At 42.7% G+C, this 26,443-nt stretch overlaps 1 protein-coding gene across 1 annotated transcript; it reads right to left on the bottom strand.

Annotated features, from left to right (window-relative positions):
- On the bottom strand, positions 1–26,147 carry Galt (Galactose-1-phosphate uridylyltransferase). Its single transcript, XM_068347393.1, has 8 exons — positions 26,012–26,147; positions 16,036–16,215; positions 15,079–15,248; positions 6,289–6,494; positions 1,854–1,959; positions 1,399–1,521; positions 511–727; positions 1–212 (listed from the first exon to the last, which is right to left on the bottom strand). Exons 2-8 carry the CDS (start codon positions 16,052–16,054, stop codon positions 4–6), a joined length of 1,050 nt encoding a protein of 349 aa, XP_068203494.1. The 5' UTR covers positions 16,055–16,215; positions 26,012–26,147; the 3' UTR covers positions 1–3.
- Positions 26,148–26,443: the final 296 nt, after the last annotated feature.

The raw sequence follows: 26,443 nt of genomic DNA, 5'->3' as shown, positions 1-26,443 counted from the left end.
GGTTCACTTCCTCTCTTTATAATGTACTTCTGACATTTCCCGTAATTTCTGAGCAGCCTGCTCTGAAGTCAGATCACGCTGTGCTTGAGCCAGCATCTCATATCCAACCATAAATTTCTTAATGGTTGCAGAGCGTAGCAAAGGAGGATAATAACAGCCGTGAAATACCCAATGACTTGCTTCACTTTCCATCTGTGGTCCAGTAGGAGCTCCTGCAGATAAATATGCTAGAATAAAACTACAATACAGTAGAGTATAGATAAATTAAAGTGGATGGCTAACAATACTCTAATGAAGTTGACTATACAGACCAAGTTATGATTACCAAACAATGCCAATAAAAAATTGAATGCAATTTTAAATATTCAACAAGACAACCTAAAGCAAGTATTCAAAATGGCCACTATCAGCATTTTTATTAATAAACAAGTATACTAATGACCATCAGAGCTAGAAAACCTTCCAAGAACTCCTTTCTAATTTGATTCATTAAAAGAAACTCATACTCACCATGCCAACCCATTGAATAAGGAAAGGAACAACTGAAGAGATTATCATATTTTGTTGTCAGTCTCTTCATTATGTCTGCCAAAGCATCCTTTTCTTCATCTGTGATCTGTGTCATGCGTGTGACGTGGCGACGAGGCAAAACCATGGTTTCATACGGCCAAACAGCCCAATACGGGACGAGAGCTACCCAGTAATCATTTGTTACAACAAGGCGTTCCTAAAACGAGCATGCAAGTTTTTAGTACAGCTTAAATAATATAAGCTGTAGAGTTTTGTCCTGAAGCTACTGGCTTTATTAACCACATTAGTGCCTTCTAAAATTCTAGATGTTACATTTAAAATCATTCACTAAAATCCTATTAGCAATCAGAATCCAGACAGTATTATATAGTTTAATATGAGACTAATTAATGCACGCTAATTCATTATTTTCAGACTCTAAATAATTGATCAATATTAAATTGGTCCTCACCTGAAAAGTAAAAGCTACTCAAAACCTCCAATTTCTAGAATGATCATACGGTATACAAATATGAATAAAAATCAGTTTTTTTTTTAATATTAAGCAGTCAGCAGTTAAGCTTGCTAATGAAGCTCCATGAGCTCATACTGGTTAATAAAAAAAATTAAATGCAAATTATATTTCACTTTTCCTGTAAAATATACTAAAAAAGATTAAGATTAGACATCTATTCAACCCATCAATAAATATTTCCTCTAAAGACTGAATAAAAGACTAACATGATTTAGTCATGAAAAGGGATGAACAAGACAAAAGTAGATATGATAATGATGATATTGAAATAAAGTAACTCAAAACATTAATTTTCCCTAAAACTTTAGACTATAAAACAAAGCCAACTCCAATAGAACATTCTTGAGAATTACCTTTTTCTCCAGTTCCCTTTTGACGTAATCCATCAACATTGGCCGACCATGTTCTTTAAAATATTTCAGCTGGTTCATTTCCTTCAGCTGAGGCTCATTAGGCATGAAAGATGAAGCCCAAATCTGAAAAATATCACGACAATGACGTTTAACAGCATTTTTCCTGAAAATAAACACTCTATTTATATTAAAATTACCTAATCTATTACTATACACAGTATTCTGTTCTTTTCCTAAAAGAATACCCATTAATATTCTAATCACATTTCAGCTACATGAGATATATTCTTGAAACTTGTAATAACTTAAACGCTTTTAGTGACATACTGTATTTCTCAAAATCCTCTTTGAATATTGATTATTTAGCAAATTCCCCATCATCTACAGAAACATACATAGAATTCTTCTACAGTATATTCATTCTCATAGGTAAATATATGTAAATAAATCCTGACCTGACAATGGGGATGTGGATTGGAGCATCCCATGATGGCTCCTTTGTTTTCAAAAATTTGGACCCATAAATACTTTTTGCCAAGATCGATCAACTCAGACAGCCACCTGAAATTGAAGTGAAGTTTTTTTAATAACTTCCACTCTTCAATTTGTACAATTATTACCAGAATTATCGTCATTATACTATTAAGTATCCATATTTCTAGGAAGCATCTAAAGAGAATAGATATAGTCCTTCCTCAAAGATTGGCTTTGTAACCATATGTACAGCTGGACACATGAATTCTTGGCACAACATGCTCCGAGGAAGCGTACTCTACCAAACACCCTTACTGGATGCTGATTAACCAAAGATAGTGTAGGGAGAGATGGCATTAGTGGTCAGTGGGGTTACACAGAAACTCTCAGCTCAGTGAGGGTGTGACAGAGTACACTTTCTAAGAGCGAGGTGCGCCATGAATTCCTGTGTCTAACTGTACCTCGCTAATGATAATCTACAGCACGAATACTGGATTCACAATACTATTTTATTACATCTTATTGCCAGATAAGATGGATGGGAAGAAATCTAGCTCATAGTTCTGGGAAGAAGTCACCTTTACTGAATCAAAGCTCAGGTGGCATAGAATATAATGCTGAAGAAGGTCAATTATCATACTTTCCTATACAAAATCCCTGTTCTAAATTCAACTGATTCAAAGAGATGTATAAGTACCAGTGACTTTCCCAAGAAACAGCTGTACTTTAGTAAAGAATACATGGCTAAGAAGGTAATCAAGGTATAAAACGGATATATACTGTACATACAAACATATACCAAGGCACTTCCCCCAATTTTGGGGGGTAGCCGACATCAACAAAGAAACAAAAACAAAAAGGGGACCTCTACTCTCTACGTTCCTCCCAGCCTAACAAGGGACTCAACCGAGTTCAGCTGGTACTGCTAGGGTGTCACAGCCCACCCTCCCACATTATCCACCACAGATGAAGCTTCATAATGCTGAATCCCCTACTGCTGCTACCTCCGCGGTCATTTAAGGCATCGGAGGCAGCAGCAGGGCCTACCGGAACTGCGTCACAATCGCTCGCCATTCATTCCTATTTCTAGCACGCTCTCTTGCCTCGCTCACATCTATCCTCCTATCACCCAGAGCTTCCTTTACTCCATCCATCCACCCAAACCTTGGCCTTCCTCTCGTACTTCTCCCATCAACTCTTGCATTCATCACCTTCTTTAGCAGACAGCCATTTTCCATTCTCTCAACATGGCCAAACCACCTCAACACATTCATATCCACTCTAGCTGCTAACTCATTTCTTACACCCATTCTCACCCTCACCACTTCGTTCTTAACCCTATCTACTCGAGATACACCAGCCATACTCCTTAGACACTTCATCTCAAACACATTCAATTTCTGTCTCTCCATCACTTTCATTCCCCACAACTCCGATCCATACATCACAGTTGGTACAATCACTTTCTCATATAGAACTCTCTTTACATTCATGCCCAACCCTCTATTTTTTACTACTCCCTTAACTATCCCCAACACTTTGCAACCTTCATTCACTCTCTGACGTACATCTGCTTCCACTCCACCATTTGCCGCAACAACAGACCCCAAGTACTTAAACTGATCCACCTCCTCAAGCAACTCTCCATTCAACATGACATTCAACCTTGCACCACCTTCCCTTCTCGTACATCTCATAACCTTACTCTTACCCACATTACCTCTCAACTTCCTTCTCTCACACACTCTTCCAAATTCTGTCACTAATCGTCCAAGCTTCTCTTCTGTGTCTGCAACCAGTACAGTATCATCCGCAAACAAAAACTGATTTACCTCCCATTCATGGTCATTCTCGTCTACCAGTTTTAATCCTCGTCCAAGCACTCGAGCATTCACCTCTCTCACCACTCCATCAACATACAAGTTAAACAACCACGGCGACATCACACATCCCTGTCTCAGCCCCACTCTCACCGGAAACCAATCACTCACTTCATTTCCTATCCTTACACATGCTTTACAACCTTTGTAGAAACTTTTCACCGCTTGCAACAACTCCACCAACTCCATATAACCTTATCACATTCCACATTGCTTCCCTATCAACTCTATCATACGCTTTCTCCAGATCCATAAACGCAACATACACCTCCTTACCTTTTGCTAAAGTGCATGGGTGTTGTAATTCAAGAGGTATTAGTTTGTTGAGTGTAGTTGGAAAAGTGTATGGTAGAGTAATGATTAATAGGATCAAGGATAAAACAGAGAATGCAATCCTAGAAATACAGGGTGGTTTTAGAAGAGGTAGGGGTTGTATGAATCAGATTTTTACAGTTAGGCAGATATCCATCCATCCATATACCAAGGCACTTCCCCCAATTTTGGGGGGTAGCCGACACCAACAATGAAACGAAACAAAAAGGGGACCTCTACTCTCTATGTTTAGGCTGAAGGAACATAGAGAGTAGAGGTCCCCTTTTTGTTTTGTTTCATTGTTGGTGTCGGCTACCCCCCAAAATTGGGGGAAGTGCCTTGGTATATGGATGGATGGATATCTGCCTAACTGTAAAAATCTGATTCATACAACCCCTACCTCTTCTAAAACCACCCTGTATTTCTAGGATTGAATTCTCTGTTTTATCCTTGATCCTATTAATCATTACTCTACCATACACTTTTCCAACTACACTCAACAAACTAATACCTCTTGAATTACAACACTCATGCACATCTCCCTTACCCTTATATAGTGGTACAATACATGCACAAACCCAATCTACTGGTACCATTGACAACACAAAACACATATTAAACAATCTCACCAACCATTCAAGTACAGTCCCACCCCCTTCCTTCAACATCTCAGCTCTCACACCATCCATACCAGATGCTTTTCCTACTCTCGTTTCATCTAGTGCTCTCCTCACTTCATCTATTGTAATCTCTCTGTCATTCTCATCTCCCATCACTGGCACCTCAACACCTGCAACAGCAATTATATCTGCCTCCCTATTATCCTCAACATTCAGTAAACTTTCAAAATATTCTGCCCACCTTTTCCTTGCCTCCTCTCCTTTTAACAACCTTCCATTTCCATCTTTCACTGTCTCTTCAATTCTTGAGCCAGCTTCCTTACTCTCTTCACTTCTTTCCAAAACTTCTTCTTGTTCTCTTCATATGAATGACCCAATCCCTGACCCCACCTCAGGTCAGCTGCCCTCTTTGCCTCACGTACCTTGCGCTTTACTTCCACATTTTTCTCTTTATATTTTTCATACTTCTCTATACTATTACTCTGCAGCCATTCTTCAAAAGCCCTCTTTTTCTCTTCCACTTTTACCTTCACTCCTTCATTCCACCATTCACTGCCCTTCCTCATGCTGCCTCCAACAACCTTCTTTCCACACACATCACTTGCAATCCCAACAAAATTTTCTTTTACTAACTTCCACTCCTCCTCTAAATTGCCAGTTTCTCTTACTTTCACTTCGTCATATATCATTTTCAACCTTTCCTGATATTTACTTTTTACCCCCGGTTTTATTAGCTCTTCAACCCTCACTACCTCCCTTTTACATCCACCTACTCTATTCCCCCATTCTTTTGCTACAACTAATTTTCCTTCCACCAAAAAATGATCAGACATACCGTTAGCCATACCCCTAAACACGTGCACGTCTTTCAATCTTCCAAACATTCTTTTAGTTATCAACACATAATCCATTAATGCCCTTTCTACTGCTCTTCCATTTGCCACTCTTACCCATGTATACTTATTTTCATCTTTCTTTTTGAAAAAGCTATTACTTATCACCATCTCTTGCTCAACACACATATCTACCAGTCTCTCACCACTCTCATTTTCACCTGGTACGCCATACTTCCCAATGACACCTTCTACCTCTCCAGCGCCCACTCTAGCATTTAAGTCACCCATGACAACTACATAATTCCTTCTACCCAGTCCTTCTACACACCTAGTTAATTCATTCCAGAACTCATTCTGCTCTTCTTCACCTTTCTCACTACCTGGCCCATACGCACTGACAAACGCCCAACATTCCCTACCCAACCTAACCCTTACCCACATTAACCTAGATGATATCTCCTTCCATTCCACTACTTTACCTGTCATCCATTCACTCAGCAATAAAGCCACACCCTCTCTCGCTTTTCCCCTTTCAATCCCAGACACTCTACCAGACATTTCACCAAACATCACTTAAAAAAAAAAAAAATAAGCTGGAGATTCAACATGTTTATGCAGTATCTTGAAACTCTCTACAGATATTCCAAGAAGGAAATAGAACAGTGGTAAATAATTCCCCCATGCTAACACGAGACATAAATTTTCTAATGCTATATATATTCTTAATATTATGACATCTAAAAGGTCACAGTTAACAAGGAAACTAACCTGTCTATAACAGCCCTTATTTCTGGGATTGACATTAAGGGTATGGTCAAATTAGTGTGTGGATGAAAACACATGACTCTACACGTTCCCTTAGCAGGAGCTGAGCAAAACAACGGATCTTCACTCTCTGGTGGTGATGGTACATCTTCCAATAAAGCTGGGAAGTCATTCGTGAAAACAAAGGTTCCCGTGTAGTCAGGATTGACCTGCAAACAAAAATAAAGAAATCATCAATATATTGATGGTAACATAAGAAAAAATATGTATAAAACACTTATAGAATCATATATGAAAAAAATATGCCTGCCTCAAAACCAGAAATAAAATATCTTAAAAGTACAAATTTTTTCTAGCTATACAAACCTCAGTTCTTTAAAATAGGATATATATCTAGCAGAGCTGGAACAGCCAATAAAACCGTTAACGAGGCAGTTAATGACAAGTGGCGAGCGCACACCAATTAGGCTTGCCCACCCTCCTCCTGTCAAAGACTTTTCACTTTTAACCTTTAGCTCAAGACTAAGAGGGGTGGCTGAAGTGGGAAGATTAATTTAAAAGGATTCAGGTTTACATAACTAGGAAAAATACAGATTACTTTTAAAATGATATTTTAATTATAAAATAAATTTTTGAATATACTTACCCGGTGAATATATAATAGCTGCAACTCTGCGGCTCGACAGACAACATACTTAAAAAAACTCGCGAGCGATCGCTATGCAGGTTGCGGGTGTGCCCACCAGCGCCAACTGTCGGCCAGATACCACTCTCGGATGTAAACAAAACCTTCAATTCTTCTCGTCCCACTGCGTCTCTATTGGGGAGGAAGGGAGGGTCGTTTAATTTATATATTCACCGGGTAAGTATATTCAAAAATTTATTTTACAATTAAAATATCATTTTTAAATATTTAACTTAGCCGGTGAATATATAATAGCTGATTCACACCCAAGGAGGTGGGTAGAGACCAGAGTTAAATATGTTTACATCGTATAAGCTAAGAGTTTTTTCATTTTGACAGTTATCAATATAACAAAACCAAAATAAATAGGTACCTGGTAAGGAAGTCGACTTAGACGATTACTCTGCCTTGTAAGTCTGTCTTCCTCACGGAGCCCAGCGATCCTCTTAGGATGCTGACAGACTCCCAGGAGCTGAAGTATCAAGGGCTGCAACCCATACAACAGGACCTCATCAAACCCCTAATCTGGGCGCTCTCAAGAAATGACTTTGACCACCCGCCAAATCAACCAGGATGCGAAAGGCTTCTTAGCCTTCCGAACAACCCATAAAAACAACATTAAAAACATTTCAAGAGACAGATTAAAAGGATATGGAATTAGGGAATTGTAGTGGTTGAGCCCTCACCCACTACTGCACTCGCTGCTACGAATGGTCCCAGTGTGTAGCAGTTCTCGTAAAGAGTCTGGACATCTTTCAAGTAAAATGACGCGAACACTGACTTGCTTCTCCAATAGGTCGCGTCCATGATACTTTGCAGAGATCTATTTTGCTTAAAGGCCACGGAAGTTGCTACAGCTCTAACCTCGTGCGTCTTAACCTTAAGCAAAGATCGGTCTTCCTCACTCAAGTGTGAATGAGCTTCTCGTATTAACAATCTGATAAAATATGACAAAGCATTCTTTGACATAGGTAAGGATGGTTTCTTAACCGAACACCATAACGCTTCAGATTTGCCTCGTAAAGGTTTAGTACGAGCTAAGTAGAACTTAAGAGCTCTAACAGGGCATAATACTCTTTCTAGTTCATTGCCTACGATCTCCGATAAGCTAGGAATATCGAAAGATTTAGGCCAAGGACGAGAAGGCAGCTCATTCTTGGCTAGGAAACATAGCTGCAGAGAACAAGTGGCTTTTTCTGACGAAAACCTGATGTTCTTGCTGAAGGCATGAAGCTCACTGACTCTTTTAGCCGAGGCCAAGCATACCAGGAAAAGAGTCTTAAGAGTGAGATCTTTCAGGGAGGCTGAATGTAAAGGGTCAAACCTGTCTGACATGAGGAATCTTAGGACCACGTCTAAATTCCACCCAGGTGTAGCCAAACGACGTTCCTTAGAGGTCTCAAAAGACTTAAGGAGGTCTTGCAGATCTTTATTGTTGGAAAGATCTAAGCCTCTATGCCGGAAGACCGAGGCCAACATGCTTCTGTAGCCCTTGATCGTAGGAGCTGAAAGGGAGCGAACTTTTCTCAGGTATAAGAGAAAATCAGCGATTTGGGCTACAGAGGTACTGGACGAGGATACGGAAACTGACTTGCACCAGTCTCGGAAGACTTCCCACTTCGATTGGTAAACTCTAATGGTAGAAGCTCTCCTCGCTCTAGCAATCGCACTGGCTGCCTCCTTCGAAAAGCCTCTAGCTCTCGAGAGTCTTTCGATAGTCTGAAGGCAGTCAGACGAAGAGCGTGGAGGCTTTGGTGTACCTTCTTTACGTGCGGCTGACGTAAAAGGTCTACTGTACTCTTAGAGGAAGACTTCTGGGAAAGTCTACCAGCCATCAAAGTACCTCGGTGAACCATTCTCTCGCGGGCCAGAGGGGAGCAACTAACGTCAACCTTGTCCCTTCGTGAGAGGCGAATTTCTGCAGTACCTTGTTGACAATCTTGAATGGTGGGAATGCGTGAAGATCTAGGTGTGACCAATCTAGGAGAAAGGCATCTATATGTATTGCTGCTGGGTCTGGGACTGGAGAGCAATAGATTGGAAGCCTCTTGGTCAACGAGGTTGCAAAGAGATCTATGGTGGGTTGACCCCAAGTCGCCCAAAGTCTCTTGCACACATCCTTGTGGAGGGTCCATTCGGTTGGAATTACTTGACCTTTCCGACTGAGACAATCTGCTAGAACGTTCAAGTCGCCCTGGATGAACCTCGTTACTAGGGAGATGCCTCGATCTTTTGACCAGATGAGCAGGTCCCTTGCGATCTCGTACAGAGTCAGTGAGTGGGTACCTCCCTGTTTGGAAATGTACGCCAAGGCCGTGGTGTTGTCCGAGTTGACCTCCACCACCTTGCCTCGAAGGAGATTCTCGAAGCTTATCAAGGCCAGGTGAACCGCCAAAAGCTCCTTGCTGTTGATATGCATGCTCCTGTGACTCGAGTTCCACAGACCTGAGCATTCCCGACCGTCCAGCGTCGCGCCCCAGCCCAAGTCCGATGCGTCTGAGAAGAGAACGTGGTTGGGTTTCTGAACTGCTAGGGGAAGACCCTCTCGTAGACTGATATTGTCTTTCCACCAAGTCAGACAAGTCTTTATCTTTTCGGAAATCGGGATCGAGACCGCCTCTAGCGTCTTGTCCTTTTTCCAGTGAAAAGCTAGATGGAATTGTAGAGGTCGGAGGTGTAGCCTTCCTAGCGAGACAAATTGCTCCAGGGATGATAGCGTTCCTACCAGACTCATCCAATTCCTGACTGAGCAACGTTCTTTCTTCAACATCTTCTGGATGACGAGCAGGGCTTGATCTATTCTGGGGGCCGACGGAAAAGCCCGAAAAACTGGACTGTGAATCTCCATCCCTAAATACAGAATAGTTTGGGATGGGATCAGTTGGGACTTTTCCAAGTTGACTAGGAGTCCCAATTCCTTGGTCAGATCTAGAGTCCAATTGAGATCCTTCAGACAGCGATGACTGGAAGAGGCTCTGAGAAGCCAGTCGTCCAAATAAAGGGAGGCTCGGATGTCCGATAAATCGAGGAATTTTGCCACATTCCTCATAAGCCTCGTAAACACGAGAGGAGCTGTGCTTAGGCCAAAGCACAGGGCCCGAAACTGGTACACCACATCGTCGAAGACGAATCTCAGAAAAGGTTGGGAATCTGAGTGAATGGGGATGTGGAAGTAAGCGTCCCTTAGGTCGAGAGACCATCCAGTCTCCCTTTCTGACCGCTGCTAAGACTGACTTTGTGGTCTCCATGGTGAACTTCGTCTTTGTGACAAAGACATTCAGAGCACTGACGTCTAGCACCGGTCTCCAACCTCCTGTCTTCTTTGATACTAGGAAGAGACGGTTGTAAAACCCCGGTGATTGAAGGTCCGAGACTTTGACCACCGCTCCCTTCTCTAGTAAAAGAGACACTTCCAGTTTCAGGGCTTGTCTCTTTGCTTCCTCTCGGTACCTGGGAGAGAGATCGATGGGGGACGTCGCTAGAGGAGGTCTGCGTACAAAAGGGATTTTGTACCCCTCTATGAGCAACCTCACAGATTGTTGATCTACGCCTCTCTTCTCCCAGGCTTGCCAGAAGTTCTTGAGTCTGGCACCTACTGCTGTCTGAAGTTGCGGGCAGTCAGACTCTGCCCCGCGAGGACTTGGATCCTTTCCTCTTTCCTCTCTTCCCTTCGGCACGAGCACCTCCCCTGCTGGGGGCTCTGCCACGAAAGGGCGGAATAAACCTGGACGCTGGAGTGTCTATCCTAGGTCTAGCAGACAAGGCAGGCAAAGGGGGAACTTTGCGAGCCGAGGACGCAACTAAATCGTGGGTGTCCTTCTGCACTAAAGACAAGGCAATTTCCTTAACTAAGACTTCAGGAAACAAGCACTTAGACAAGGGCGCAAAGAGTAGCTCAGATCTTTGACATGGCGTCACTCCTGCTGATAGAAAAGAGCACAGAGACTCTCGTTTCTTTAGGACCCCTGACGTGAATGAAGCGGCAAGCTCGTTGGATCCATCGTGGACGGCCTTGTCCATGCAGGACATAATGAGTAAGGAAACATCCCTATCGGCAGATGAGATTTTCCTACTCAGGGCTCCCAAACACCAGTCCAGGAAGTTAAAAACTTCAAACGCCCTAAAGATGCCTTTAAGAAGGTGGTCCAGGTCCGAGGATGACCAAGGAACTCCCAAGCCGAGAACTTCTCCCGTGGCATACCAGACGCTCGATCTAGACGAGAGTTTAGATGGGGGGAAGGCAAAGGCCGTCTTCCCTAAACTCCTCTTGGTTTCCAACCAATCGCCTAACAGCCGTAAAGCTCTCTTGGATGAGCGAGAGAGAACGAGTTTCGTAAAGGCTGGCATGGCAGCAGGAACGCCTAAAACAAACTCAGACGGCGGCGAACGAGGAGCCACAGAGATAAAGTGTTCAGGGAACAACTCTTTAAAAACAAGCATGACTTTTTTAAAGTCCATAGATGGTGGAACTGCTTTAGGCTCATCTAAATCTGAAGGCTGATCCTCAGGCTGTGGTTCAGCAACGTCCTCATCTGATAACTGATGAGAAAACGGCAAAGGGGTAGGCAACGTTTGACCCGCAGCGTCCGGCCGCACTGGTGCATACGTGACGGAGCAGGACGCAGCGTCCTGAAACTGCTGAACAGTCTGGGAACTGTCAACAACAACAGGTGCGCGAGGACGCACAGCGTCCACCCAAGACTGTTTAGACCGTCTGGGTTGTGCAGTCAACACCATACTGGGTTGCGGAGGTTGACACACCGCGTCAAAACAAGTCAACTTTGATGGTTGGTGAACGTCCTGAACGTCACCAGTCGCATCAGTGAGTTGCCTAACGTCAACGTGCGGCTGGAAATCCACACGGGATCGCATCGGGGGAGGTAAAACCCCAACTGGTTGACGCGAGAAAGCTACATCAACGTCAACAGGACGCACAACAGAACGCTTGGATGGCTGACGGCCAGTATCTCCATGAGAAAAACGGCTAGGTTCAACGGAAACCTTCTCTGCGTTGTAGTCTTCCATAAGGGACGCAAGCTTAGACTGCATGTCTTGCAGTAACACCCATTTAGGGTCTATGGAAGCGGGTGCGGTAACAGACGGGGTTAGCGACTGAGACGGCACAACTTTGCCTTTCTTAGGCGGCGAGCAGTCATCAGATGACGGCAACGGGTCCGAACTGTCCCAGTGACTACATCCGGGACGTTGGACTTGTCCTGAAGGGACCGACTTGCGTTTCAAAGGTCTAGAGACCTTGCTCCATGGTTTCTTACGTGAAACGCCTTCGGACGACGAGGTAAAAATGGGCTCTCTCGTCTTATGGTAGGGGCGATCTTGACGAGATACGCCTGATACCAAAGAGGGAACGTCTGTTCGCTGATCAAGGCCTCTCGAACCCATAAGTCGTACGACATTGCTTCTCCCCTGGGCTTGGGAGCTTGCAAGAGGTCCCGGACTAGGTGAACGACAGGCACGAACAGACGAACCGTCGGTCGCAACACTGTTCACAACACTTTGCGTAACACTAGGCACTTTCCCACTTTCCGCCGTGGCACTTTGGCACTTGAGTTCCTTCACGTCCGCCATGAGTTGATTACGGTCACTTGCTAAAGCCTCAACTCTCTCCCCCAAGGCATGAATAGCACGCAACATGTCTTGCATAGACGGTTCCTGAGTGCTAGGAGGGGGGTTAGGAACAACCACTACAGGGGAAGGATTAGGTTCAGGGGCATGTGGAGAGGAAATATCTACGGACCTAGAAGAACTTCTCCTTACCCTATCTCTCTCTAGTCTGCGTGTATATTTATCAAATTCGATCCAATCGAATTCCGAAAGGCCCACGCATTCCTCACACCGATCTCCCAATTGACAGGTTTTACCCCGACAATTGGAACAAACAGTGTGAGGGTCGAGAGAAGCCTTTGGAAGACGCCTATTACAGTCCCTAGCATTACACTTTCGAAACTTAGGAACTTGAGAAGGGTCAGCCATTTTGAATTAGTCAAAGAAAATTCCAAAAACGATCTAAGTCATCAACAAATAATCCGATTCAAAAAAGAGTTCAAGGGTTTATGTTGAAGAAAAACACCTGTACTGCGAAAGCTCAAACCAAATTAAAGTACTTCACCAAATATGATGGGAAAACTCCAGGTTCTACAGCGAGTAAAAGTACGTCTTGTCGTCAACGTCGACAGAGAAGAATTGAAGGTTTTGTTTACATCCGAGAGTGGTATCTGGCCGACAGTTGGCGCTGGTGGGCACACCCGCAACCTGCATAGCGATCGCTCGCGAGTTTTTTTAAGTATGTTGTCTGTCGAGCCGCAGAGTTGCAGCTATTATATATTCACCGGCTAAGTTAAATATTTGAAAATTTACTATTCGTTCCTATGCATATGCAAACCTTTCATTCTTTAAAATAATGAGACATTTATTGGTGGGTAGTTAGTCCCTCTAGAAATGAACTGGTTAGTTTTTTCCTGGAACATGCCAGTCTCCCTGGTCCCATAAGGGAGTGAAGGAGAGGACTCTACCAACCTCTTATCAGCCCATCATAGGGATTAGTAAGCCGATAGGGCCAAGCCAATACTTGCTTAGTAAAGTACTTGGTACTAGGTGGATGAAGAGATCTTTTTCCCACGAAGGGGAGATGCAATCTAGAATGAAACATCTGATACAAGATGGCAAAAGGAAAGGTATTCATTCCACTATCTTCCCCCTTGTAAAGGGAAGAGGGGGGGGGGAACTAATTCTAATCCACTCTAAAAAGAATGGTGCTCTGAAATGTGGCTTAACAACATCAATGTCAGATTCAGTGTCTAACGATACAAAAGCTTCATCCCAAGATACAGAGAATTAAAGATGGAGCAGAGGACCCAATAGTTCTACCCTTCTTCCAGACTTATATCAAACATGTCACAATAAACATGATGCTTCCTCTCCAGTAGGGGAGCAGGGTGGCTACACAACTGCTAAAGCTACCACCACAGAGCTACGAGCAATAGAGTCGAGGACTCATTGGTATACTTTCTTGAAAAAGGCTGTGAACGTTGTTTGGCCCTTCGAAACTTCCGCATCACCTGTCCAGCCGCAGATTTTTTGGAGCTTAAGTGGGATAAATACTTTGTGAGCCATAGTTTGAGTTGGTACCTCAATCCTTTCAAAGATTGATGCGTATGGTCTTAATTAATCCCTGAATTCATAAAGAGAACGTGTTCCTTTACACTTCTTTCTTGGTTTTGCCAGTGATAAGAAAGTGGTTGCCATTTGGGTCCAAATTGTTGATTTTTCTATAGATAACACTGTAGAGCCCTCATGGAAGACAAAAGCATCTCCTTCTGATTGTCATCTGATGCTTCTTGTGGAAAGGGGATAAAGAAGGTCTCAAACCTGGGGTTGTATTTCATAGGGTTCTGAGTTTTGACCATGAACATGAGAACAAAAATAAAGAGACCTCCTTTCAACCATTAGAATGGGTTATCACATAGGAGAGAGCGTGCAATTAGCCTACACTCTTTGCCAATGCTAAGGTAAGGCCTTCAAAATGTCTTGTGAGTCAGATCTCTGTCCGACTTTCTCAAGTGCCCAAACAGGGTACATGTAAGAGAATTGAAAACAAAGGTTACACACATCACAGTCTGGGAGCCTGAGGTCCAAGGGTGGGCAAGACAGCTCAAATCTCCCAATAAACACATCAAAACATACAGTAGGTCTTTGGGTTACCACAGAGATCTGTTCAAGTTTGGATGTAAGCTTTAACACACTTAAATACAGTATTGAATGTAAGCACCAATGTTACTTAACTGTGCTAATGTAGTAAGTCATAATTTAGAACATAATGATACACTAATACATATAAAAATACCTATGAGTAAAAAAAAAAAAACACATAGAGGACATAATAGAATGGTAAAAAGGAACCATAACATAAAACAATGATAAAATTCTTATGTGGGGCTGCATTGTATTCCAGAAACATTTTAAGTCAAAATCATTGTAACCCAAGGCCTTACTGCACTGTGTTATATAATGCATCATACTTTCAAAACAAATACTGTACTGTAAAAAGAACCTAACACAACTGCTCATCCAGAAACATCTAACCGACTCACCTCACCATTAGGACGGGTAACTCTTGGACAAAGAGGATTCTTTGGGTCATGGATTGGGATCTCTTCCTCAGATGGCTTCTCAACCTGACCAGCCCATGGTCTTTTCATACGATGAGGAGAAACCAAGACCCAATCTCCTCTGAGAGGGTTGAATCGCACATGTTGATGCTCTGCGAACAAAACATTTAAAATATCTAAAATGGTTTTCATAAATATTATACTGCCATCAATCCCTCTGGATATCACTTAAGTAAGAGACAAACCTTGTACTATAAAAATTAGTATAATCAATATCACTAGAACAAATAATGTTATTTCTAATAGAAGTCATTCCCTCTGACACAAACATTTGTCAAAATCTGATCCCAACGGATGAAAAAATAAAAAAATTCCTCTTTGTAAAATAAATAGGAACAGTACTGTATTTATGAAAAAATTAAAGCTTCAATTTTCAGTTCTTCAAATGGTTTAACAGCCAGATAACAGTGGTTTAAGTTGGGTTTGGATAATAAGTATCTAAATCATGTTATCAATACAGTATAATAAATACTAATTGAGGTAAAAAAACAGCAACGCTAAAATAAAACACTAACATATACTGTACATTTTTTAAAACCTACAATCACAAAGTAAAATGGAACAACAAAAACTACATAACCAAAAATATCGATTAGCATTTAATGCAACTATTACAGGAGAAACATGGGTATGATCCTGGATAAATAATGCCAATACAAAACTTAAAGCAAATTAAAAGTTTAAAAAGAGATAAATACTGTAATCCCTGGGCCAAAAATAGCAGCTCAATTACTGTATCATGAATATAATTACTGTACTACACCATGAAATAAAAACAGCCAAGAGACTACTAATAACTTAGATAATAAGAGCAAAAAAAAATTTAACAATGAGCTTCTTAAACTATCTTATTATAAGAATAATAAACTTTGCTTTTACCTGTAGGCTGAAACTCCATGATCTGCACAAAGGAAGTTGCTTCTTTAATCTAATCTGAAGACAATGCTAGATAGCAGACCTCAAATGATGAACATCTTATCACAGCAGATAAAGTACTCTTAGGACACGCTAGTAATCTTGATAACAACTTGTTTATTTCATAAAATCCTGTACAGGTACCTGAAAAACAAAGGAAATATGTACTGAAACAAATGAATCTAAATCATGAATAATTAGGAAGCATAAAAAACCTGTAATGTTAAAGAATTAATAAAAATGTTATTTTCATTAGTAAAATAAATTTTTGAATATACTTACCCGATAATCATGTAGCTGTCAACTCCGTTGCCCGACAGAATTCTACGGGAGGGATACGCCAGCTATCACTATACTAGAAGGGGGTGTACTCACAAGCGCCACCTGTGGCCAGGTACTGCAGTACTTCTTGTTGACAACACCTCACTTTTTCCTCGGTCCACTGGTTCTCTATGGGGAGGAAGGGTGGGTCAATTAAATCATGATTATCGGGTAAGTATATTCAAAAATTTATTTTACTAATGAAAATAACATTTTTCAATATTAAACTTACCCGATAATCATGTAGCTGATTCACACCCAGGGGGGTGGGTGAAAAACCAGTGTACATGCTAAAGGATAGCTAAGTATCCCGTATTTCATATAATCAGTTATTCACAATAACAATGAAATAATAAGTACCTGGTAAGGAAGTCGACTTGAACCGTTACTCTGCCTTTAATAAGTTCGTCTTCCTTACTGAGCGCAGCGTTCCTCTTGGAAGGCTGAATCAACTCAAAGGTGCTAAAGTATACAGGGCTGCAACCCATACTAAAGGACCTCTACACAACCTCTAACCCAGGCGCTTCTCAAGAATGAATTGACCACCCGCCAAATCAAAAGGATGCGGAAGGCTTCTTAGCCTACCGTAACAACCCAAAAACAACAATAAAAGTATTCAAGAGAAAGGTTAAAAAAGGTTATGGGATTAAGGGAATGTAGTGGCTGAGCCCTCACCTACTACTGCACTCGCTGCTACGAATGGTCCCAGGGTGTAGCAGTTCTCGTAAAGAGACTGGACATCTTTAAGATAAAATGATGCAAACACTGACTTGCTCCTCCAATAAGTTGCATCCATAATGCTCTGCAGAGAACGGTTCTTATTAAAGGCCATCGAAGTGGCTATGGCTCTCACTTCGTGGGTCCTTACCTTCAGCAAAGCAAGGTCTTCATCCTTCATGAGAGAATGGGCTTCTCTAATCAGAAGCCTTAAATAATATGAAACCCCGTTTTTGGACATGGGCATCGAAGGTTTCTTGATTGCACACCATAAGGCTTCTGACTGTCCTCGTATAGGTTTTGACCTATTAAGATAATATTTCAGAGCTCTGACAGGGCAAAGAACTCTTTCTAGCTCGTTACCCACCAAGTTGGAAAGGCTAGGGATATCAAAAGATCTAGGCCAAGGACGTGAAGGGAGTTCATTCTTAGCTAAAAATCCGAGCTGTAAAGAACATGTTGCAGATTCGGATGTGAACCCAATGTTCTTGCTGAAGGCGTGAACCTCACTAACTCTTTTAGCTGTTGCAAGGCAGACGAGGAAAAGTCTTGAGGGTAAGGTCCTTGAAGGAAGCTGACTGGAGAGGTTCGAACCTAGGAGACATAAGGAATTTTAAGACTACGTCTAGATTCCAGCCTGGAGTGGATAAACGACGTTCCTTAGAAGTCTCAAAAGACCTAAGAATGTCTTGAAGGTCTTTGTTGGAAGAAAGGTCCAAACCTCTGTGGCGGAGAACTGAAGCCAACATACTTCTATACCCTTTAATCGTAGGAGCCGAAAGGGATCTCTCATTCCTAAGATGTAATAGGAAGTCAGCTATTTGGGTTACAGAGGTATTGGTGGAGGAAACTGCATTGGCTCTACACCAGCTACGGAAGACTTCCCACTTGGATTGGTAGACTCTACGAGTGGATACCCTCCTTGCTCTGGCAATCGCTCTGGCTGCCTCCTTCGAAAAGCCTCTAGCTCTAGCGAATCTTTCGACAGTCTGAAGGCAGTCAGACGAAGAGCGTGGAGGTTTGGGTGTACCTTGTCTACGTGAGGTTGACGTAGAAGGTCCACTCTTAGAGGGAGAGTCCTGGGAACGTCGACCAGCCATTGTAGTACCTCTGTGAACCATTCTCTTGCAGGCCAAAGGGGAGCAACCAGCGTCAGCCGTGTCCCTTCGTGCGAGACGAACTTCTGAATGACTCTGTTGATGATCTTGAATGGTGGGAATGCGTAAAGGTCGAGATGGGACCAATTCAGCAGAAAAGCATCCACATGAACTGCTGCTGGGTCTGGAACTGGGGAACAGTACAAAGGAAGCCTTTTGGTCATGGAGGTGGCAAACAGATCTATCGTAGGTTGACCCCACAGAGCCCAAAGTTTGTTGCACACGCTCTTGTGAAGGATCCATTCCGTGGGAATGACTTGATCTTTTCTGCTTAGGAGATCTGCTGAGACGTTCATGCTGCCCTGAATGAACCTCGTGACTAGAGTGAGGTTTAGACTTCTTGACCAAATGAGGAGGTCCCTTGCTATCTCGTACAGGCTCCTCGAATGGGTCCCTCCCTGCTTGGAGATGTAAGCTAAGGCTGTGGTGTTGTCTGAGTTCACCTCCACTACCTTGCCTAGCAGGAGGGACTTGAAGTTCATTAGGGCCAAATGAACTGCCAGCAGCTCCTTGCAGTTGATGTGGAGCGTTTCCTGTTCCCTGTTCCAAGTTCCCGAACATTCCTGTCCGTTCAAGGTCGCTCCCCAGCCCGAGTCTGATGCATCCGAGAAAAGATGAAGATTGGGGGTCTGAATCGCTAACGATAGGCCCTCCTTGAGAAGGAGGTTGGTCTTCCACCACAAGAGAGTGGTCTTCATCTCTTTGGTGACAGGAATGGAGACTGTTTCGAGTGTCAAATCCTTGTCCCAATGAGCTGCTAGATGGAATTGAAGAGGGCGGAGGTGGAGTCTCCCTAACTCTACGAACAGGGCTAACGATGACAGGGTCCCTGTTAGGCTCATCCACTGTCTCACCGAGCAACTGTTCCTCTTCAGCATGCTCAGGATGCATTCTAGGGCTTGGCTTATCCTTGGGGCCGATGGAAAAGCCCGAAAATCCCGACTCCGAATCTCCATTCCCAGGTAAACAATGGATTGAGAGGGAATGAGCTGGGACTTTTCCAAGTTGACTAATAGACCCAGTTCCTTGGTCAAGTCTAAAGTCCATTTGAGACTCTCCAGACAGCGACGACTCGTGGGGGCTCTCAACAGCCAGTCGTCTAAATAAAGGGAGGCTCTGATGTTCGATAAGTGGAGGAATTTTGCAATATTCCTCATCAGAAGCGTAAACACCATAGGAGCTGTGCTTAGGCCAAAACACAGGGCTTGGAATTGGTACACAACCTTTCCAAAAACGAATCTCAGGAAAGGTTGGGAGTCTGGATGAATAGGAACGTGAAAGTATGCGTCTTTCAGATCCAACGAAACCATCCAGTCCTCCTGCCTGACCGCTGCTAGGACCGACTTCGTCGTCTCCATTGTGAACGTCTGCTTGGTGACATAAGCATTGAGCGCGCTGACGTCCAGCACCGGTCTCCAACCTCCTGTCTTCTTGGCCACCAGAAAGAGACGGTTGTAGAAGCCCGGGGATTGATGGTCCCGGACTATAACCACTGCCTTCTTCTGTAACAAGAGCGACACCTCCTGGTGTAACGCTAGCCTCTTGTCCTTTTCCTTGTAGTTGGGAGAGAGGTTGATGGGAGAAGTGGTCAGAGGGGGTTTGAGGCAGAATGGTATCCTGTAACCCTCCCTTAGCCACCTGACAGATTGGGCGTCTGCACCTCTTCTTTCCCAAGCTTGCCAGAAGGTCTTGAGTCTGGCTCCTACTGCTGTCTGGAGAGGAGGAGAGTCAGTGTTTGCCTTTTGAAGTCTTGGGACCTTTCCTAGACCTGCTCCTGGAATAGTCTGGACGGGTGCTTCCTCGGCTGGGGGCTCTGCCACGAAAGGGCGGAATAAACCTTGTAGCAGGAGTATCAGCCACTGGTGTGCGGAAAGTCCTGGGAGCTGAAGGAGTAACCTTAGACTTACGAGCTGAAGAGGCCACAAGATCATGAGTGTCCTTTTGAATCAGGGCCGCAGACAAATCCTTGATGAGTTCTTCGGGGAACAAGAATTTCGAAAGCGGAGCAAAAAGGAGTTGGGACCTTTGACAAGGTGTGATGCTGGAAGAAAGAAAGGTGCAAAGTTGCTCCCTTTTCTTAAGAACTCCTGAAACAAACATAGAAGCAAGCTCGCCGGACCCATCCCGAATTGCTTTATCCATGCATGACATTATAAGCATGGCTGAGTCCTTGTCCGCAGAGGAAGTCTTCTTGCTCAAGGCTCCCAGGCACCAGTCAAGAAAATTGAATATCTCAAAAGCTCGAAACACACCTTTAAGGAAGTGGTCTAAGTCTGAAAAGGTCCAGCAGACCTTAGAGCGCCTCATCGCTGATCTACGAGGAGAGTCGACCAAACTTGAGAAGTCAGCCTGGGCAGAGGCAGGGACTCCCAAGCCTGGTTCCTCTCCTGTTGCATACCATACGCCCGCCTTAGAAGTGAGTTTAGTAGGTGGGAACATAAAGGAAGTCTTCCCTAGTTGCTGTTTGGACTGCAACCAATCCCCTAATATTCTTAACGCTCTCTTAGAGGATCTCGCAAAGACGAGCTTAGTATAAGCTGACTTAACAGGTTGCATGCCCAGCGAAAACTCAGATGGAGGAGAGCGGGGGGTTGCAGTAATAAAATGGTCCGGGTATACCTCTCTGAAAAGAGCCAGGACCTTACGAAAGTCAATGGGTAGAGGAGAAGACTTGGGTTCCTCCACGTCCGAAGAGGGATCAAGGTGTGCCGCTTCCTCATCAGAAACCTCATCACCAGAGTGTGGCGAAGTGTGAGGTAAAGTTACAGCGGTATGCTGAACAGCAGAATCTAAACAAGCGGGTGCATAAACGCTTGTAGATTCATCCTCAAGTCTCTGCAGTCCTCCTGCCTGTTGAGCTAAAACCTGAGGTTCAGGCTGCAAAGACTGGTCAAGAAGAGTAGAGGAAGGTGGGCGCATGGGTTGAGGTGGCTGACTCCTATCATAAGTTTCCTGTCTCGAGCGTTGCGCTAGCTGCAAGGGTTGCGGATGCGCAGTAGCAAGTTCCTGAGGAGCGAGTTGAGGTTCCTGAGGTGTGAGCTGCGAGAGTTGAGGTAGTGGCTGCGCAGAACGCAGTTCCTGTCTCGCGAGTTGAGGTTCCTGAGGTGCATGCCTCAAGAGCTGAGGCTCTCGCCTTGAGGAGAGTTGAGGTAGCTGCAGCGAGAGTTGAGGTGGTTGCCTCATGGATGGAAGAGGTTGTCGTACCTCAAGAGGTTGTTGCCTCGATGGTCTATCAGAAAGCGGAGGCGGAGGAAGTAAGGCATAAGACTCCTGCTCCCATTGCTGAGGTTGTCTTAAGGAAGGCTGAGGTTGCTGCACACCGCTGCAAACAGGAAACACAGAACGTGGTAAGGTAGCCTGAGGAACCTCAACTTCGTACGCCTGGCAGAGTGGACTGCGGTGAGGCGGAGCGCTCGCAGGAGGAGGAGTAACCTTCTCAGCCTGAAACTCTCGCATTAAGACCGCAAGCTGAGACTGCATGGACTGCAGTAAAGTCATTTTGGGGTCAGCAGGAGTTAAGGCCTGTTGAGGCAAAGCCTTAACCGAGGCTGAGGCCTGTTGAGGCATCGCCTTACCTCTCTTAGGAGGTGTGCAGTCAGCTGATGACAGCGGAGAGTCAGAGCTCATCCAATGACTGCAACTAGGTTGTAGCTCTCTTGAGGTCTGGACTCTACGTTTAAGCGGTCTTGAGACCTGAGTCCAACGTTTTCTCCTCGACATATCTTCTGCAGACGAGCTAAAAACGGGCTCAATCGTCTGAAGGTGGGAGTGACGGTCTCTGTTAGACACGCCCGCAACCACCGAGGATACTTCTGTGCGCCGATCAAGGCCTGCCGAACCCTTTTGCCCTTCGACATTGCTTCTCCCCTGGGCTTGGGAGCTTGCAAGAGGTCCCGGACTGGGAGGACGACTGGCACGCACAGAAGTACCCTCACGCACAATACTGACACTGACACTAGCACTTGGCACTTCACTGACACTAGCACTTGGCACAGCACTGGCACTATCCCCTCCCACTGCACTCTTGACCTTAAGCTCTTTGACATCGGCCACGAGAGACTTATGGTCACTAACCACCGTTTCCACTTTGTCACCTAAAGCCTGAATGGCACGCAAAACAACAGACATATCAGGCTGAGAACAAATAGAAGGTTCGGGGGTAGCCACTACAGGGGGAGGAAAAGGTTGAGGATCATGAGGTGAGGAAAAAAGTGAAGAGCGAGAAGAACTCCTCCTAACTCTCTCTCTCTCTAACTTGGTTGAATATTTGAGAAAACGAACAAAATCAAGTTCCGAAAGACCGGCGCATTCCTCACATCGATCTTCCAACTGACAGGGTCTTTCCCTACAGTCAGAACAAGCGGTGTGAGGATCAACCGAGGCCTTCGGAATACGCCTATTACAAGACCTACATCGTCTATGGGGTGGGGCTTGTGAAGGGTCAGACATCTTGAATCCAAGAGTTAGTCAAAGGGAATTCCAAATCAAGCAAAAGATCGTTACCATTAATCAATAATAAAGCTATCTAAGCTAAAAGAAGTTTCCAGTATAGCGAATAGCTGCAAAATTTTAGAGAAATACTTCACCAAACCGTGAACAATACTCCAAAATCATATGCGTATCCAAGAACGTCTTGCCGGAAGCACGACAGAGGAAAAAGTGAGGTGTTGTCAACAAGAAGTACTGCAGTACCTGGCCACAGGTGGCGCTTGTGAGTACACCCCCTTCTAGTATAGTGATAGCTGGCGTATCCCTCCCGTAGAATTCTGTCGGGCAACGGAGTTGACAGCTACATGATTATCGGGTAAGTTTAATATTGAAAAATACTGATGAATGGAATGATACCCCCAGACCACCTACAGTTAAGGGATTAGTCACAGATTAAAGTAAAATATGAGTAATTAATCAGGCAACAGAAATGTAAACAGACCCTAGGCTACTCTAAAAATGGAGCAAGCAACTTGGTAGTAAGCCAAAATTTAAGATCCAGTGCCTTATTTGCAAACTTACTGCCAATAAATTTCAGACTACTATACACAAAAATTGCAAACATAGCTTAATCACAAATTAAAAATGAAAGTACATTTGAAATCCAGCTAATTTAATTTAGGGGAATTGAGCCATATAGCCCAGGCTGAGGCCGACCACATAAGATTGGATTGTATCGTCTCCATTCTCACCAGCCAATTAATGCGTTTAGGAATTTCAAAAGCCAAGAAGATGCATCAATTTTAGTTAGTTTAATTTCTCTACTATGCACATGTGCAACAGATCATGTCCTCAGCAGACATAATCGCTTAAGAACTTTAGTGAGGGCATACACAATTCCACAGTAGCTCAGTTGCACCAGCAAACTTCTAGCAATAATTTTTATCTTAAAACTGCTGATTACATTTATCATGTCCTTATCACTACTGTGAGCAGTCGTACCCTTTTCTGTATGCTTCGAACTTTGTAATATTTTCCAACCAAAGCACCAAGACATTAACAACTTATATTTCTCTGGGTATAATGGTAACTTTCAATAAGGAAGTAACTATTTCTATGCAAATCAAGATGGTGTGACTATTACCGTACTTTTATTTTTTACACCTGTTTGTTATCGGGGGCCTTTACATCATTCTCGTGTATTGTATTTTCTATATCCAATAAAATTATGTACTGTGTACTGCCAAAAATCATCCTAACCTACCCAAGGGAATAACACCCTACTTGTTTGTTGAGACATAACATTCTGAAAAGTTTAAAAATATTGACAATGTTACACAAGAGTTCTTGTCATCTATATAAATAAAACAGAAAGTTTCACTACCTATCGCGATTTGCAAATCATACTTTTGACTTTATTCACTCCAAAATGGGTGAACCAAGGCCTTGAGGACCCTGATGGTTATATAGGCTACAAAAATATCATCATTTGCTTCTTGTAATTTTTTTGGGCAACAACGACATGACGTTCAAGTGTAGTACAGTACATTGAAAAAAGATGCCGTTCAAGTATAGTAAATTGAAAATAGACAGCGTTCAAGTGTTGTAAATTGAAAATAGATGGCGTTCAAGAGTAATAAATTGAAAATAGACACCGTTCAACTGTTATAAATTGAAAATAGATGGCGTTCAAGTGTAGTAAATTGAGAACAGATGGCGTTCAAGTGTAGTAAATTGAGAATAGATGGCGTTCAAGTGTAGTAAATTGAGAATAGATGGCGTTCAAGTGTAGTAAATTGAGAATAGATGTCGTTCAAGTGTAGTAAATTGAGAATAGATGGCGTTCAAGTGTAGTAAATTGAAAATAGATGGCGTTCAAGTGTAGTAAATTGAAAATAGATGGCGTTCAAGTGTAGTAAATTGAAAATAGACGGTGTTTAAATGTACTAAATTGAAAATAAATGGCGTTCAAGAGTAGTAGATTAAAAATAGTGTTCAATATTAGTAAATTGAAAATGGACGACGTTCAAGTGTGGTAAATTGAAAATAGATGGCATTCAAATGTACTAAATTGAAGATAAATAATGTTATAGATATTGAAAAAAAAAAAAAAACAATTGTAAATTAAAATTGATTCATTTGGTTGTTCAAATCATACTCCATCAAACCCTGGGTTCCTGTCGTTTCATCACTTAGTTGTGTTCTTAAAAAATTCCACTCATTTAAATGATAGTGGAGGTCAATGGGCCATAACCTGCTAGTCTAAAATATAGTATACACTGTACTAATCAGGTTCAGCTTATATAGAAATGCTTACATAGGAAATGCATCTAAATTGTTCTCAAAAAAAGGTTAATAAATCATTATAAACATTATATAACACATCAAATGTAACCAGAATTCATATTTAAAATACAGATGCAGTTGGAGGGACAGGAATAAATAAATGAAACTTGGGCTATGTGGCTCAGCGGCTCATCCTATGGGTAAGGTAACAAAGAATGACTAGGGACATCAATGGCAAAACCTGGGGTCACAATCCACTTGTCAGATCATGGTAGCCTATTAAAAGCACAATTCAATAGGGATCAATTACAAGAGACTTTTTTGGGGTGGCCTTTCTTCTCATAAGATCAAAGTCTTCTGAGTTAGGCTAAGTCTAACCTACATCCGACGATTTAACTGATCTTTGCGCATGTTTTACAAGAGAAATTACTATCCTAAATGACAAAGCAAGGGCTAGGACAGATCAAAGCATTACACCCTATGTTAGGACGTATGTCAGATAAAAGGTTTTATTATAGATATGGACGGGACAAAATCTTTTACTAAAAAAAAGGTGTTTCCTAAAGAAAAACATCTGTTTTCTTCTAAAATAACACCTATTTACACTGGAAATGTAAAATAGTGAAATAAAACTATTTTTTTCTCTTCAAAACGTTGTCCTGTCCATACTGGCCTATACAGTACTATAGTCGATATGTTAGGTTAGGCCAATTTGGTTTAGCCTAGGTCTACCTTAGAATGTGATAACATACGCAGTTATCAAAATGATTGGGAATAAATGCTTTTTATTCTCTCTCTCCCTTTTACCGAACTAAATAAAAGTACCCAAATATAACACATTTAATGAACGACAGGTGGCAAATCTTAGCCGGTATTTACCTCACCTGACGTTTCAACCCCTTCCCGTTGAAGATCTGGCTACATTTAGGCTAATAACAAAAATTATAATTTATTATGGAAATTAATCATTATTCTATATAATCAACGCACATTTTAGAAACAAGGGATGATAAATATTACGCGAGACTCACTAGTTGACAAATATCAGTTGACGAGTGATGACTGACAGTCTGACACTTTGTTTACGTTTTCACTTCGGCTGTTCGTTCGTTCGTTCGTTTTAGATTGTTCTCCCAAATGTTACATTATTTCAACTTTTCGTCTTTGCTGTGACACGGTTGATTCCCCTTTCTGTCAATGGCGTCACATTGGAAATTCTCTCATGTTTTCACACAATATATCTTAATAACAATAATTTAACAATCATTTTGCAGCATTAAAAAGCAACTAAAGTTTGTAATTTTGTTTTTCGCCACTCACCGATAATACACATTTAGGGCTGGTCACGCCGACTCTCATTAATTATTATTATTATTATTATTATTATTATTATTATTATTATTATTATTATTATTATTATTATTATTTCTAGGTAAGCTACAACCCTGGTTGGAAAAGCAACA

Source organism: Palaemon carinicauda, chromosome 23, assembly GCF_036898095.1.
Source record: "Palaemon carinicauda isolate YSFRI2023 chromosome 23, ASM3689809v2, whole genome shotgun sequence".
Lineage (NCBI taxonomy): Eukaryota > Metazoa > Arthropoda > Malacostraca > Decapoda > Palaemonidae > Palaemon > Palaemon carinicauda.
The sequence above is the reverse complement of the archived record's forward strand: the minus strand, read 5'-3'. Positions and strand labels throughout refer to the sequence as shown.

Coding starts and splice junctions, on each gene's coding strand:
- Galt (XM_068347393.1), bottom strand. Junction 1,522..1,853: donor ATCCACATCCCCATTGTCAG/GTCAGGATTTAT, acceptor GATATTTTTCAG/ATTTGGGCTTCATCTTTCAT. Junction 728..1,398: donor AAAGGGAACTGGAGAAAAAG/GTAATTCTCAAG, acceptor TGCTCGTTTTAG/GAACGCCTTGTTGTAACAAA.